At 41.0% G+C, this 18,034-nt stretch overlaps 1 protein-coding gene across 2 annotated transcripts in view; it reads right to left on the reverse strand.

The window, feature by feature from the left end:
• Nucleotides 1–18,034, reverse strand: part of ITPK1 (inositol-tetrakisphosphate 1-kinase) — a 139,592-nt gene that overhangs the window by 89,952 nt on the left and 31,606 nt on the right. For both annotated transcript variants that reach the window (XM_021403833.1, XM_021403834.1), the window contains exon 3: nt 16,577–16,601. In XM_021403833.1, coding sequence (XP_021259508.1) covers nt 16,577–16,601 — 25 coding nt within the window. The remainder of the gene's footprint in view (nt 1–16,576; nt 16,602–18,034) is intronic.

The raw sequence follows: 18,034 nt of genomic DNA on the forward strand, positions 1-18,034 counted from the left end.
AAAATAAATGTCTTAAATAAGTGCTTCAAGTAACTTTCAAGTATTAAAAATAGTTTATGAAAAACTGGTGCCTTCAAGCTGTCTCCTTCTAGGGAGAAGTTCCCAGCAAGCATGATGGGAAAAACTAAGACCTAACAGCAATTCGCTTCCAGCTCATCCTATAAATTACATTTTTATTTCAATCTCTAATTGACCTAGGAAAGTTATACATAAGTTAACAACCTACTACACAAAGGTGATGACAGCACAGTAGCAATTAATTGAACTTAGTCTGGACTCTTCAGTTTGGTTGGATTTTACTTTTGGAATGAGCAGCAAGGGAACTTTTTTTTTAAAATTTATTTATTTTTAACCAGGGAACATAAAAGTTTCCCTGCTTCATCCTGTGCCTGCTGGAGGGGTGACCTCTGTTTTCCTGGTAATAAAACTTTTCTTTCCCAGTCTTTCTTTATGTTACACATACCAAGCTTGTGACTTTAGTCCGCTATTTCAGAATCAGAAAGTTCTCAGAGTTTTGGAGAAAATGCATGGTATTTTCAAAGCCATGGCTGGGACTGCTCTGTCTACTACACATGCTGATGTGTTGAAGACGCATGTTAGCTTTAATCTTCCTAGGGAAATGAGCAGCAGCAAAAAGGACAGAGTGCCAATGACTTAGGTCCAGATTAGTACCATTAACTTTGTATCTCATGCTCTTCTTCAGATTGACCAGCCTGGGTGGAAAACATGCCACCGTTAACACCCTTAAGAGCTAACACTATCACTATCCCCACTTTTCCAGCTACCCCACACAGACACTGCCCCAGATCCTGCACAAAGCTGCCTCTTCCAGCTGCAGAACATGCAGACAGACTGATCTGCACAGGTCTTGGCACAGACATCTCAGCCTTGCTCACACCACTGGCAAAAACAAACTGAGCAACAACCTATATGGGTGAGTGAAAATGTTAAACCTGACTTCACAACGAGAACTGTCTTCAGATCCTTCCTATTAATTTTCCTAAGCCCTGGTATAGACTCACCAAACATCCTTCTGTAACCCTGTTCACAAAGATGCAACGATGCAAGATGTATCTCTAAACAGTTAGAAAAAAACAAGCTCTCACCCCCTCATCCCTTCAAAAACACACAAAAAAAGCACATTAGCAGTGCCCTTTCTACAGCACAGAGCAGCAATGCACTGCCTTGCCTGCATGGTACTTTCTTTAGATGGGCAGGGTATCTGCAAGTCATCTCACTACTTGGTTTCTAGATTTGCATCTTCTGAGTTTGACTTGTTTCCACAGAACCAAAGTCTCTCTCCAAATATTTGAAGCATCTTTTATTAAAGTTTTAAAAAAAAAAAAAAAAAGAATTCACCCAGAAATTTGTATGACTTGCCTTCTTTTCCCTCTACATAGCTAGTCCATACATGAAGTACACGTTCCTTTTGCATATGGTACCCAGCTAACTGCCAAGAAAAAGGCATAGAGTCATTGAAGCATTAAAAGAATTTTTTTTGTACTGTAAAGCTACTAGGAAATAAATACAACTTCAGTAGATAAAATGCTGTAATTTTAGTTTTCTTATACTACATTACCAGTAAGCAGTGGATTTACAAACAAATATTTTTTCTTAAATAGAGAAATGAGAAACACAAATACCAAAATCACATGGTTTTGTAGAGCATAACTGTATGATAATCTCATTGAGACTGCAAGCCCACTGATGGCATACAAGCTGCTGCATGTGGAATTTAGGATATTTTGGTCTCAAATCAAAAGAAGTCCTCCAAAATAGAAATGTTCCTCAATAGTGGCAATAAAAGCATTGCAACTTCATCCAAATGCTTATACGGGGAAAGACACCATGGGATAGCTTCAGTACAGGGATCTGAGAGGTAATGCTTTCCTGTGCCCCAGAAGCAGGAGTCTCCCATGCCTGTTCACTTCATTAAAGACTAGAGCAATGCAAATAGAAGCTGCGCATGTCATGACAGTCAGAAAACTTGCTGGCATTTGGAATTCATTCAGAAAGATTTTCAGCTAACATTTAGAGGGGGATGACACAAATTACAGGACTCAGCACAAGATTGTTCAGAATGGACATCCGCATTCTGCATTCATATTTACACCCAAAGGAAACAGCTAGAGTATTTGGCATAATCCACACACCTTAATAGCAGCTGTCAGCACCTTCAAAATACAGGCTCATTACTTCGCAATTTAGCCCCCAGACTTTCAGTTTAGATAATGGTCCAGTACAACCATGTGACCCGTCCTACGGCACAAACAACAGAACCTCCCCCCACCAAGACCTCCATCATAAGCAGTGACCTGCCAAAACACTTAGCTTCATGGAAATAATAAAAATAAAAAAACGATTCCAAGTTGATTAGCCTTAGTTAATGGGGAAGCTAACTTGAGGTTAAGGAATAACTTTAAATGATTATTTTCCCCGGATTAGAATACCTCATTTCCATTGAATACTCACAAATGTTATATTCCAACCATTCTCTCTAAGCCACATCCAGAATCTACAGAAACACATGAAAATGTGGGGCTGGAAGCACAATGCAGCCAGTCCCCATCCTGCTTAGGTCTGATATTCAGTAGTGGCCTAGCATTCAACATTCCATATGGAGACTGATGGCTGCAACACTACCACAAACATTATCACGCTCAAGGCTTCCACCTTCTGCTACCACAAGCACTCCAGCTTCCAACCCAGGATGGGGTAACAGGTAACAAATGAGGTGCTGAGCACTCTGTCTGCCTCAGTCCAAGAAACAAGGTGCTACAGAAACGCAGCAGCATGACTGAAACCCAGCCAGCAAGGAACAGGAGAGAATGATCCCTATAGACAGCTCCTCAAGCTGGAGAGGACTTTCCAATTCATGCAGGCATAGTTGTTGAATTAACAGCTTTTGAGTAGGTTTGTGGTCACATGCAGGTGGTGACATGCCTGACCTGTCGTAACACAGCTGTAACCTGGCTCTCCCAGTTATGCTGTGGCTTTCCAATGTGGCATGGAGCTCAGGAGCCTTGCAAGTCTCGCTGAGAAACAAAGCCTGTCCCCTGCCACACCAGCACAGTTTTGCAACCTCAAACGAAGAGCTGGCTTGCCTCCAGCCAGCTTCAAGAACAAGCACAGGGCAGGCCCCAAAGACAAGTCCTTCAGCACAGCCTGTTCTGAACACCCCAGCAAAAATGTTAGTGAAAGGGAACAAAGACAAATGCAGAGCCAATGCGAAGAGCAGTTTGAAGCTTGAAATTTACTCTTCTGAATCTGTCTTTCAGGCTTATCCTGCTACTGTAAGCTGCAAAAACATTCAGTCAAAAGGAAGTCAAGCCCTATATTCAAAACTTAAATGAGCCAGCAAAACTCTAGAAGAGATGATATGCAAGCAATGACTAGCAAGTTTTAAGTACTCTTGACATAAATACATGCTTCCTCCAATATGGGGATTAAGGAACTTTTTCATAGACATGCTATTGCTACATTTTGAGCATTATTCCATGTTATTATTATAACTAGAACACATAAAAAAGTGTCATCCAGTGTTTTCAGTGTTAGTCTTACCAAAACATACATACAAAGATTATTTTAATGGTCTTCTATCCTTTTAGAATTAGCTTGTACAGCATCTATCCTTTTACACACTTTTCTTGATCAAATGCATAGCTTTTGAAATAGGTGAAAGGACAAACACGAGACAATAGATATTCAAGACAATAGTGGTTCACTGATCAACACATAAGTCAGAGAGGAGACGTAAGTCTGCTACAGAGCTCCAAAAACTAGACTGAAATCATAGGAATACACTGTATGTGTTTTTATATGTAAACATGTGCAGTAAGAGCACTTACTTAAGTGAAAGCTCTAACCACAACCACTTAATTCATGGCTTCTCATTTCCATCAAATGCAGGTTCTTCAAATCACTGGCTGCTGCAGAAAGGTCAGCACAACTTTAGATAGTCCTGTTCTGCAACGCACAGAACAAGACAACCAAGACAGGTTTTGTTTGACCTCCACTGCCAGGTTAAACAAACTGTGCGATAACCCTGCCCAAAACAGCCGGCATGCGTAAAGGCATATCCTGCCCCAGCTCCTTATGGCTGGTTTATCTTAGATAAACCCATGACCTTGACAGACCAGTGAAGTACAATTTTCAACACCTGCAGTGTTATGAACAAAGCAAGTGAGCGGCATTACAACCTTCAGAACAGCAAAGTATGCTACACCCACAGACCTCAGATCCCAAGGCTTAAATACGTTACAGAAACAGTTTTGGTTTTGCAAACTGACAGAGGATTCAACAGACTGCTCTCTTGTTGAACTTTCCAACTCACAGGGTTACCTTAAGCAGAATAAGTTAGCAATCGATGAAAGTTGATGTTCTTTGTTAAGTTTACCTTCCTGTTTTAGCTGAGAACATCACTGCTCATGCTCAGCACTATATCTTCATACCCTCCATGCTACAAGAGCAAATTTCATAAGATTGTTTTCCAAGCAAAACAGTAACTTACTCTGTTTTCTCTTCCTTGACAAGGCTGGATTGAAGGTCACAGGGCTAAGAACTGGAGGCGACCACAGGAATGTGATGAGCAACAAACTGAATTCCATCCAAAACTCACCCTCTCCATTAAAACTTATGTTCATACCCAAATTCTTAAAACTCAGGTAACACTAGACATAAATGCAAATACTGCAGTATGGTTTCCTCTTCAATGGATCAAGAAATGGTAGAATTTCTTCAGCCTATATTCAGATCAGAAGGAATAGGTGTGTATGTACATATAGATATACACACACAAGCATATAAAGGCATGTCTTTCAACATTCAGCATTTCCCTCTCACATACTACTGGCCACTCAAACCAAGGTCCATAAACACAACGTCAGCTATATTCCTGTCAAGTTACTGTTGCCTGACAAACAGATGTGGGGCATTTACTTTGTATTGCATCCACATCTCAGATCCTGGGGACAATTTCTGAAAAAAAGAATGTTTTCTGCTTGCAGTCAGCTTTCATCTCCCAGTGCAAGCCAAGTCATTTATGTCAAGCAAATTATTGGTATCAATATACAATAATAAATGACCTGAAATGTGCAGAAATTAAGACTTGTGAGCTTCTATTCTTTAGCTATCAGTTGGTGAAGGACTAGTTAATATTTAGCAGATTAAAGTTTGAGCTGCTTTAATATCAAAGAGTCGCTTCTTTTGTAAATACTCAAGAGATGCTCCATTACAACATCTGCAGAACTCACATGAACTCACAGAAGCAGAGATCCATCACTGCATCAGGATAACAGCAATGTAAACAAAGACAGTGCCCCACAAAAACACGGAGCCCTTCAGTACACAAACTACTTTGTTTTGCTGTAAATTTCTATTTACTTGCTGTTTCTGGGTGTTCCCTTATTGTTTTAAGGTTCACTGTACTAACATGAGCATGTCAGAGACAACTTCACCGTGCCATAGGTTGTTGCTAAGTGATTCTCTGCAAACACACAAAATTCTTCAGACAAAAACATAAACAACCCTAATAGATTCAATGAATAAAGTTGCACCACATCAATCTTAAGAAAATTCAGAAAAAAATTCAAATTCACAATCACCACCAATGATACTTTGTAAGCCTATCTACTGGAACTGACGTAAACTCTCTGTTAGCTCTTCTTCTAAATATTAATGTGATGGTATGACTGCGCCAAAACTTGGCTACAGACAGATGTGTCAGGGCTCTAATGAAGGATATCTTCAAGACAGAATCTCTGTGGACAGTCTATTTTTCATACACGTACATTTACATTGCAATTCCTTACAAAAAGCAAAACAGTCAGCACAGCATTACTTGCAACTTATATATGCTGTAAACAGAGTTAAGACTCCACAAGAATATTTGACTGCAGTGACAAAAAGCAATCCTCAAAAACTGGGAATATTCAGCACTTCTACAGATTCAGTCAAAAAGATCCAGAATAGATCCAGAAGCAATGATCTAATCACACCAGCAGCTTAAATTAGCTCAGAAGAGACCTAGCTGCCAACAATATCTAGGATAAGCAATCGCAGCATCTAGCAAAAGCAAGCAGCAGAGAACCTGGGCACTGGCACATCTGCTGGGACAGGCTCAGAGCTGAGTCTGGCCTCTGAGCCCCGCAGGAGCCAGGAGCAGCACGGGACAGAGCTGCGCCTTTGCTGGCAGAGCCGGGTCCTGCAGCTGGTGCAGGAGCATCGATGCTAGGACCTGCCAGAGCTCCAACTTGCCCTTTTGGCTACAGGTGGGATGAGCAGGAGCACGAGGGTGGATCTGCCACCAGAAGGGAGCCAATGCTCTCTCTAGCTCCTTTTTGGTCACTTAGTTCACAAAGTCAGCCATTAAGGGCTTGAATGGCATGAATTCGCCACGGCAGGCTTTGAAACATCTAATCTGCTTTGACTCCATTTCAAACTGCTTTGTACTTACAGTTCAAAAGAAAAACTTCTGCTTTCCCCTTTATAGCTGCTGTTCTTTTTTCAACCACTTAAGGACGTTACCATAAAGGAAGGGGTATTACAAGATAAGCTCAACTAGGTCACAAGAAAGAACATTTTCCAAGCTAGCCTGAAGTAAAACTATCTTTCTGCAATCAACATAAATTCTCTACGGACTGCAGTTAGCTTGTCCTCCAGTCTTTGTGATCAGCAAGGCAGTGAACAGTCCTAACACAGGAACTCCGTGCTGCTAAGGCTACAGGACAGCAGGATTGTGCAATGAAGATTCTTGTGCAAGAAAACATTTTCAGATGCACTTAGACCTTTGAGTAAAGGAAGCTCTTGGCTCCAATCAACAATTTACTATGAAAACAAATCTAAAAAGCTCTTCTCTGTTTGCAAATTCAGCCAGAAACTCCTCTGCAACAGTTGTTTCCCTTACATTTCAGTCTCTTAGCTCAGCCCTAATGGCATCTTTTCCATCCTTGTCTTCAGATGACTCTGTCAAAACACTGTAAATAACTTGTTTGCACTTGGGCAGGGGAAGTTTTATTTAAAATAAAAACTGTTCTCTAACTACTGAAGTAAATACCATGTTAGAACACTCAAACAGGGATGCAAGGTCCATGTAAGCTAACACATACAGCAACCTTAACTTAGATACAAAACCCCTTCTATTCAGGGAAGCATACCTCTTGGGAGACTAAATGAGAATACTGTAACTTAATGAAGCAACCTCAGGCTGAAAAGTTGCGATCAGTGAAATGGAGCGAGGCAGCTTGGATCCTAAAATAACAGCCAAAGAACAGTACAAGTCCACTACTTGTGGACAGAAGCAGTGTCAACGGTTTACGGGCGTTAGGCCCGATTCCGTGACAAAGGGGACGGGGGACCCAAGGGCCCACGTCCCGGGAAAAGGGGAAAGGGGAAAAGGGTAGGGAGATGGCCCTGAGAGCAAAGAACAGCGGCAACAATCTGAGGAGAAACAAACTAATTTACTAAATAAAATATCGGAATGCAAAACAACACACTATAATACAATATAATTACAATTTAAGCTGATAAATCCAATACAGAGAGAGAGAATGTCCCAAAATCAAGGTAGGCCTTACTCTACTACCGACGATAAGACGGCTGGAGAGCGAGGTGCTGCCAAGACGAAAGACGGCGGAAAAAAGGGACGAGGTCTCGTGATCTGCAAGTTTTTATACTGCGAGCTTCTATCTTTTCCCTCCGGCTGGAAAATGGTAACAAAGGAGCAAAGTACCGTGGGGACTGTAGTAGTCCTTCTCTTCTGAGAACTAGGTATGTCCACTACATGATGTTATGATGTGGAATACCAATAACCGAAAATCACAAAACCATGACAAGCAGTCTCTATGGTTTTTAGATAGGGGTAGTTTCTCCTTTCCTGCTCATAACAACTGTTAAGCCATTTTTCAAAGACAAAGGAGCAACATCCACAATTTGATTGTTTTTTTAATCATGATTGAAGTGTCTGATATCTTAATGATTTTATAGTGTTGCCTTAGGTTCCTATGATCAACAAGTGAACTTTAAACAAAACTACAGAGGACAAGTTCTCTTGCTTCTATTCTTCTATAGAAAGCGCAACAATTGATTCCTTTGTCTCCTTTACAAAACTAACCTTAACATAAGAAAGGGCAATTAAAATGCATTAAGGATCACTTTCATTGATGGATCTGTTCTATAGACTGAACACAGGCTTGGGTTTATTATTTTGCTTAAAAGCACAGCTGAATCACAGAGGGCACCTGGAAACCAAGCCGCCTAGGAACAAAAATATACCACTTTATGGAAGAATTAGCAGGAGTAGTGCAGACCCTGTACTTTGTCAGCTGCACAACATCTTCCGATATTCTAACAGTATCATCTCCAGTGTGAATGTGAGCAACAGATACAAATTCCTACAAACCTGACTGAAGGAGGCTTCTGTCTCCAGGCTCCCTCCATAGTCTCTGAAAGGAAAGTTAATTCCAGACCTGAATCCTCTCTTCAAAAAGAGCTGTTCAAAAGGAGGGGCCCTAGTTCCACCACTTACTAAGGGGACCACTTAGGACTGATCATTTCTCCTTAGGTATCCAATGAATATTTTAATCAATTTATTAATAATTTCTGACCACCCTCACTCCTGGAATAGCCAACACAGAACCACACTCATCTCATCTAGGAAACTGAAGCAGCCGTCTCCTTTTTGACAAGTCACGTGAGAGAAGAGAGATGAAAACAACAACATGAAAACCCTCTCTAATTTTCAAAATAAATGTGACCTCATGTTAGGAAGAAACACATTTTGGATTACACACTTCCACCTCATTTTAGAGAAACCATGTTTATAATCATCTGCATTTCTACTGGCTCTCTTCCTTCCTCCTCAGACTCAAAAACTCCCACCCTATGCCATTAACTGCACTGCTTTTGGCTTTTGGTCAGTAGCAAATATTCTCAAAAACTATAAAGACAGTGATCAAAAATAATTTATCAAGAAGTATACAAGAGCTTTCCATCAATATGCTAGCTCTTACAAAATGAAAGATATTGCAAAGTAACAACCTGTCACAGAAAACATCAACAGAGCATGTGCAGAAATGCTGTATTTCTGTTCGATCTGCCTACCTTTAGACAGGCAGTCCGTGCTGCTGCTGAAGAAAAGTTGTTCAGCTGTTCCACTTGCAGGTATAAGTGGAAGCCACTTCTGCTATAACCCCATGGAGGCAATTTGGTTCAGAAAATATTTCTAGGTCTCACTGTATTTCACCGTCCCCTGTTTTAAATAAGGGCAACTGAACTACACGTACCAAGAGTTTCCCTAACATAAAGCTGAAGACTAAACACAGCAAAAGTTAAGAAACTTTAGGCCTGATGTCTTTAAATGCCATGATTCATTGGCTCATCGTTCAATCCTGTGACAGTAATAAACCTATCTCATTTAACTGTGAAGCACTACAAGACAGAACAAGCATGCGATAAAATGGATCTCCAAATGCAAGCATCTCAGATCATAGCTAAGATCAAAGAAGTAATTTTTGCAGAAGCTGAAGAAAGGAATAGTCAACAACATAAAGTAAAAGACTTCCCCACACTCCACTGTTTTGATTATATTCTTTCTATAAAGCTTTTGAATGAAGCAAGTCTTAGCTACAGTGGGAGATGACAGACACTTCTCCCAGGGGAACATCCCTGTCCTTGTGGAACAAAGCCCCAGGACTGAAGACAAGGTTAGAACTACCATCAGAGCTTGCAGCTCTGCTTGAGCAGGAGAACCAAATGATTTCACCCCCAAAACTGACACAGGACTGTTACTCAGCTGAGAGAGGACATCTCAGTATTAGGATCAGAGGTATAGTCACCCTTGGAACTGAATCAAATCAGCTCCCTTTCCCTCTTACTCCAAGAAAAAAACTTCAGAAGAAAAATGTCAAAAGAGCCACGTGCATATTCGTACTTCAGCATATACTCTCCAGTTTCAGCATGCCACACATGAGACAGGTTGGTTTTAAAAGACACTCCGTTTGCCATGGTTTGATACCATATCATAACCCTTGCATCCAGTGAGATTAATAATCTTACTGTTTAATGCAGCCTAACATTAAAGCTTGTTCTTAGGTGACCCATGGGTAATACTGCAGTAATCATGATTAAACAAAAGCAGTGGTTAACTGCCGCTTTGCTGAAAAATATTCCTAGTCAAAAGCAAGCAGATAGGAAGTTTTATTCCCAAGAGTAAGAATCAGCATTTCCTTCAAGGTCTTACTTTTATCTGTACTGTTTCTCAAGGATGGATTTATGAAGCTTTACAGTTCATGTAAGTATCTGGGAAGACACATGCTGATGGCTGAAAGAGTACCATACACAGCAACCTTCAGAAATCACCAGCACCCATTATTACTCTTCTTTGCACGTTCATCTTACTCTACATCTGCTCAATTCAGATATCTCAAAGCAACTTAAATGGCATTCCAGTAAATGGAATGACATCTTCTCTAGAAAGTGAAGGCAGACTTTTTAAGGGTGCCCAAAGTGCCTGCAATAAGTGGGGCATCTCCCCACTGCAATCTAAATCCCTTTATAGACAGATGGATCTTTGGCAGAGCTTCCAGAGCGACTGGACTTCCACCCAGCGCATCCCAGCTCCCAGCCTTTAGTAGTGTTAGGCATCACCACCTCATCATGACATATGCAGGAGATGGGAGAAGATAAATGAGCTTAGCAGAGCTGGCTCCAAGGGAAAAGCAGCACAAGCTCAAACTTGAAGGCTACTCACTACAGATTTCTAAATGTTAGTAATGTTTTCACTCACCAAAGAAATTCTGGCAAGTGACTTCAGAGCCCACACCTCACTCAAATTTGGAGAGATTCAAAGTCAAAAGAAAGCAATCCAACCAGTCAGTAAGAGACTATACATCTCTGAGCCACAAACACTTCCTCCCAGATGTCACATTCACTCCCCAAGAATAAAGATATAATAGCATTTTGATTGACTTAATTCCTAAAAATTAGAAAAAGTAAGTGCTTCTTTACTTAATCTGTTTAATCCATATGATGGAAATGTTCTGTTGTTTTCTCTCCCTTCCCTGCCCCAGCAGATGTGTGTTTATTCTTCTTCCCCACTGGACCAGAAAAGGCCATGCTGTACCTCACTGACAGGTCTGCTGATGCAATAGGTAGCAACGAGCCAAAGCCATCTCTCCCTGCTCTGGAACCTGTGCTCCATTCCTGCCGGCATTGCTGCTCCTTAGGTAACAAGATGGTCTCATGTAGAAGTTTCTGCCCTACTGAGAAGGATCGGAGGTGGGACTCAGGCTGGGATTTGTTTTTCCACAGTCCTGCTACTCCTGGGGGACAAAACTATAACTTTTATTTATTCCTGCAGCTTTTTATTTTTTGAAGACCCCACTCTGAGGCACCCAAAATGCTAAGCTGTATCACCATGTGCTTCTGTTATAAGCTTCTCAAGAGTTTAACCAGCTGCCCTCACTTCCCAGCACTTCCAATGCACCTAGACAATCCAGACTAAGGAGGGTTAGAGGGCTTTTGTAGCATCATTTCCAAAAATGCATTACAGACAAAGCTGATTGCCATATTGAGGATAACATGCACTGTAACGAGGGGCTGGCATGCATGTAAAAATAAAACTTTCTTCTCCCTGTACTACAGAGCCAGCTCTCCAACATCTCAATAAACCTGCTTGCTTTGGAAGTTTTCCAGTCACATCTTTCTGTACATGCTGTTGGATATATACTTTATAAGCTCCTTTCTTGTTAGAATGCTGCTGTTCCAAGCTTATTCCATTAATACTTCATGTGAAAATAAACCTTTCTGCATTTCAAGAAAACAACTGTTCCCTGGCAACAATTAGTGGAAACTCTTGCCATTGGTATTTCACTTTGATTGAAGATTTAGGAAGGGGGGAAGGGACCTTCAATTCTCCTTTGCTGTCATCAGAAAAACCCACAGCCCAAAGGACAGTTTTCTTCTCAAAAGTAAAAGATTTCAAATATCTCAATTCCCAGAGGGCTGGAGGGAAAGAAAGGAAAAACAAAATATCAGCCTAGACCATTGTAACTACTAAAATCAGCTGTTCCACACTGAAAAACATGTTGTCCTCCGTATCCCATTGCTATTAAAAAATGTGCAGCTTGAAATACAATGACTAATCCCACTTTTATAGCCAACCAACTAGAACATCTCTCCAAGATAAAAGAGAGCATTACTGCTCATTAGAACCAAAAATACACATGGAAAATAGGAAATCTTAACTACTTTAAAATTTGGAAAAAAAAAAAAAAGTGAGCTAGAGCTCTAGGAAAGCTTGGGCGTGGAAGTGCTCGAAAGGGCTTTGAAGTCCCGAGGAATACGAAGGCTCCAAACTTTGTCACACAAAGACGGAACTGGCAATTTGTCAGAAGCCAAAGGGCTGCAGCTAATTATTCTGGATTTGCATAGCTTGTGAAACAAAAATAAATGCATGTCCCCATCAGAGGTACTTGTGATGATTTCCACTTCACTGCACATGTTTTCAATCTTACATTCTTCAAACTAAGCCAAACAGATTTTTTTTCCAGAAAAACAAGGTATATGGAGATGTTCTTTCTTTTCCTCACCAATGCACAGTCATAAGAAATAGAATACTCTGCTGGCTGAAGAAAAGCTGACAGTTTGCAACTCTAAATTTGGCCCTACATTAATTTTGAGGGGTGAAATTGAACTAAATCAAGCTTTTTTTTTTTTTTAAAGGTGTTCTTTATGTTTTAGAAACTGCTCAAACCCATATTTGCTAGATTCCATTAACAGAAAAGATTTATTTGTTACTGTTAATGTCTAATTAGCTAATCATTGCGTAACTTTGGAAGTAGTCTTCCCCTTGAAACAGTGATGAAAGAAATTAAGAAAGGCTTTTGTTGAAGCACTTATTGCCCTGTCAGCCTAGTGCCAGCGCCAAAGCTGCTGCTTGCCCAGGGGCCTACAGGCCATGGCACTACTGGGGCTCTGGGTACATGTTACCATGCAGGGCACCTCCACCCCACTGCCGGCTATCTCCCCAAGTGGCTCCAGCTGCTCCTGACTGGGGGAGCTGGCAAGAAAAAAATCAGGGGATGACAGGGAATAGCTCAGGGTCTGAGCACCCACAGCTCCCCATACACCTGAGCTGTACCCTGTTCCATGCAGCCCTGCCAGCACAGCTGCCAGAACACCACTGGGGCTGGAACAGCAACAGCATTCCTGTAGAGCTTGCACACGGCCTTCAGTCTTTTTTTTTTTCAGTTCCCATCTTAAAAATGGAACAATAGCATTTCCTTACCTCTCTGCGTACAAGCAGGATAAGAACCCTAGCATGGTGGTGGTGATGCCTACTCAAAAACCAAGTAAACAGCCTGACACAAGGTAAGAGATTGAGCACAGTTGATCCAGGGAGATTTCTGTTTGGTTTTCCTTCTGATATAATAATGGTTTGTAGCTACCCCACTAACTAGGATTTAAGTCTCAAGAAGCAAATCTAGGTCCAAAACATCTCCAAACCTTAAAGGTGCTGCTACTCAGACTTCTGCTACTGGAAAAGAAGACATGAGCTAGCCTGACCAGAATAGATCTGAGGCTCCCAAATGTTTGGGTGCAGGCTCAGACTTTGGAAAGGGTCAGTCTTTGGAAATATCATAACCTTGAAAGCTTTTTATTTGATTCATCTTCTGCACTACCTTTTAAGCTAGATAGCCTGATGGATGCTACTAAATTGTACTAAATAACACAATGCATTTCGGCTCCTATGCGTTGAATTCACAGTGAATTCTCATTATTAGAATTTAATTAGTATTCCTGTAAAGAATAACAAAGAAAACAAAATTACTTATCATCCCATGAATTGAGAACTCTTCTACTGCTTTTCTTTGGAGGATGCACATGTCTCCCAACTCAATAAAAACAGGAAGCTGGAATTACCCTTTCTGCTATAACAAAGTCTGAGACAAGACAAAACAGAGAACTTGAACACAAGTCACAGAATCTTGATTGCTATCTAACATCACATCACAGAAAATCAGTACATTGGAAGTAGCCCTAAGTAAATTAAATAAGAGGATGCTAGGTTAGTCTAGCCATGAAGAAAAGAGAAGTCATATATGTGCTTACTTGAAGACTTTCCTTTTGTAGTAGGAAATTAATTCCTGCTCTTGTGCAACATCTTTGGAAAAGAATAATCTGTTACCTGTCCACAGAAGTCAACACAAACCAGTCAATCACGGTACCCAGAAACTAGTAGTTGAACCTTACCTTCTGACTTGCTACTTTTAACTAGAAAGCACGTATACATTCAGAAAAAAAAATTATGTAAAGAGGAAAACAGATTAACAGTATTTTGCGTTTTGCATTACTTGTATTTTACCATGCATAGAGCTGGCTTCTCTTGAGACAGCTCACACCAGACCAGGTTCTTTAAAAGAGAAGGAGAAACAAAACAAAGAAACCCTGCTGCTTGACAGAGGTAAACAACATTCCCACTGTCAAATAAACTTTGTCCAGCAGATCGGCACCAAGATATTCCCCATGTAGAAGCAGGGCTAGTGGAACAGACAGTACAAGGTGACAAAAGCCAAGCTTTCTAGGAATACTGAGTGGGAAAAGAGCAGATTTCTGAGATAGCCCCTGCTACTACAAATACATGCACTAGGATGTACAAACCAACATGCATGCAGGGCAGCAGTGATCACACATGGCCATCCATCCTGCTCTAGCAGAGCATCAGGTATCAGTAGTCCTGGTATGCCTTTGGGGCACAGATTCCCAGTATAGGTTAGCGTGGCATCTCGACAACGCTGTAAAATTTGAAACCACTTAAGTACTTCTACAAAGTCCTGTCTAGTTCTGTCCAAACATTTCCCAAATGCTCTTCCAATAAATAAATTGTTTCCAATTATTTTCTATCTAATGACTAGCCATTAAGTTACACAAACATCAGTGAAAAAAACTGAATAAATAAATGCATTTGTGCATCCTGCATACATTGATACAGCAAAGACTAACTCAAGTAACATGCTGAAGGACAGCAACTTCAGCCCAAGATGTAAAACAGAATTTGCTTTCTGTTTATCTAATCATAGGATGACTTAATTCATTTCATACAGGCACAGCTCAAGAGCACATAGCAGGAACTAGGCACGTACAACAAATGCAGACATTGGACTGTAAAACAAAGAATGACACAGATGCAGGCTAGCTTTCTCCTTGTGCTGTTTAAGGACATACTTCACATATGTTGGTTAACTTATCAACCCAGAGGTGCTCTATCAGAACTTACAAAAGAAGCTGCTCCTTGGCTCTGAGTGAGCAAGCAAGGAAGATGCTGCTGTAGTGGTGAACGGGTACTAGTATTAAGTCTAAATTCAGCCAGTAAAGTATGTGCCTTCTTTTCTCATAATACCATGCAGTTCTCAGATAACCATGCCTACTAGAAAGATGGAAGGTTAACTAGTAGTGGGAATTTTTCAGAAGTCTTTTTTGACAAGATTCTTTAGAATCATATGGATTGCATTTTTTTATTTTTATTTTTATTTTTTGCTTTTGATGCGTCCCTACTCCCTGTTGGTGTTGAGTCACAAGGATGTAAGAGCAGCATCAACTACCAGTGACTAACATCCCTTTCTCCTTATTGAGGCAGTTTCACCACTGCTACTGGGACGTAAGAGAGAACAGGACAAGAGGGAATGGCCTCAAGTTGTGCCAGGGGACGTTCAGGTTGGATATTAGGAAAAATTTCTTCTCAGAAAGAGCAGTGAGGCATTGAAACAGGCTGCCCAGGGAGGAGGTGGAATCACCATCCCTGGAGGTGTTCAAGAAATGCAGAGATGTGGCACTGAGGGACATGGATTAATGGGCATGGTGGTGATGGCTTGATAGTTGGACTACATGATCTTAGACGTCTTTTCCAACCTTACTGATTCTATGATTCTATGTGTGAGGAAGGCACTGACCATACCTTAGAGTAGAAAATGAGCATCAGGTAAGCACCAGGAAGCATGAAACCTGTGACACACAGCTCTTCTAAGTACACAAAACAGGCCAGATGGAAAGAACATGCTTCCCCTTTCAATCTTTTAGGACCACAGTGCTCTGAGGTAGTAGTCACGGCAACACAGCTGTCACGCTAACATAATTCCTTTCCCAAGTTGGCATCATCCTTTAAGTAACATCTTGTGTGAAATATGACCATTTAGACTTGGGATACAGCAAACGTAGCTAACGTTTATACTCAACAGTAGAGGGGCTAAAACCTCAAAGCACTTCAGTATCACTTTTTGCTCCCTAGGTTGCAAAAACACTACTACCACAGCTCTGTTTGAAAGGCCAGCTCCTGTTTCTGCTAAATCTGTCCATAAATAAAATAAGCACAGACTAATATCACCTAATCAACTATCAGATCTTATTAATTAACAGAAACAAGAAAAAACAACTTCATCTCCACTTTCATTTAGACACCTGTACTAGATGGGCTTGATTCATACTTGACAAAAGGGGATCATTTCTTTTCCCAAAAACAGTACTGACAGCAGAGAAGTGAACAGAAAAGAAAGAAAAATAACTGAATATAGTTTTTACTCACCTGTACTACTTCTACTCCTCTTTTCCTGAAAAAGAAAAAAAATAGGTTATTGTAGGAAATGTGGGAAAAACACAAATATTAATGGTAAAATGTTGCTTCATACTAGACTGCAAACACTAAAAATTTGCACTCATTGATTCAAATTCAGGAAAGCACTTGTTCAGTTCTATTCTGCCTACGAAGCATCTTGGCAGTTTCTGAACCATGGCCTAAGCAGGGACACGGGACATGCACTGAGCAGCTGTCCTGCTGGGACCAACGCAGCTGCCCAGTGGGCAGAGGTGAGAAGTGGGTGATGTGAGGGGGAGAGCATCTCAATTCTTGTCATTCAGCAAAATGCCGAGAGCTGAAATTGGTAGAGCCAGTTCAGACCGATCTACTCTGCTAGTATGAGAATTGAGACTCAGGTACGTGCAGCCCAGCAGTGTTCAGTCACTGTATTTGACAAGTTATCAAGGAAAACAAACCATTTCTGCTTTAGGCTGGAGAGCAGAACTAAGTATCTGGCACAAAGCCCAGTCATTCCTATTCCATGCCACTTTCCCACTACATGCAGGCTATTTAAATACATTATGAACTTCTACTCACTTTGAGGACATAAGGAATTTAATTTAAGAAGCAAAAGCCTCAGCAAGGACATGACTGGACTCTCTTTTCCTCATTCCCACTAACCTCGTATGTGAAAATCGAAGGCCCTTGCTGGAGAGGTCACACAGAGCAGCGCTGCCTGACTGTCCCCAGCACCCTTCTCTCTATGAGTGCCTATGTTGCTGTCCACAGTTGCAACTGTTGCACACTGCTGAATGCACAATGGCTCCTCCAGTTTTCTCCCCAGTACAGTATGTCTTTCTTTTGGAAGGCCATTACAAAGATGCTGATGGATTGCCTGTCCCTTTGGGCATCTATTACATAAATTTTTCCCTTCTTCCACTTCACAAGCCTGGAGTTTCTCTGGCCGAAAAGCAGCATGCATGCACTGCACAGCCACAACAGAGCTCATCAATGCTCAGCAAGGAAATTAAAAAGAAAATGAAACCAACCACCTCTTACAGAGAATTTCAAAGCCCTCTTGCAAATAACAGTGGCCTGTAAATGGTGGGTGATTGATGTATTGCCATTAGAATGTGGGAAGCACTGCTGTAGAATGGCACCTGAGGCTAGCCAGATGCATTCCAATTATGCTCTGGGAAGAATAATACTCTTGTAGAGAAAGAGTTAATAGCCAGATTGCTGAAACAATGACTTTCACACAGCTAAGCGAGATAAACAAGAAATATTAGGTAGGAAGTGTTTTTTTTTTTTTTTTTGTAAACGAGTGCAGCAGCCCACTCACAAGGCATTCCAAGTACTGTAAGCTAAGACTTAAAATAACCAAACCAGCTACATTTTTGCCATTTCTGCCCTGGAGTAAACAGAACAACTCAAAACTGCCATAAAAATATACCAGGTTTCAGCAAG

The sequence above is a fragment of the Numida meleagris genome, chromosome 6 (genome assembly GCF_002078875.1).
Source record: "Numida meleagris isolate 19003 breed g44 Domestic line chromosome 6, NumMel1.0, whole genome shotgun sequence".
Lineage (NCBI taxonomy): Eukaryota > Metazoa > Chordata > Aves > Galliformes > Numididae > Numida > Numida meleagris.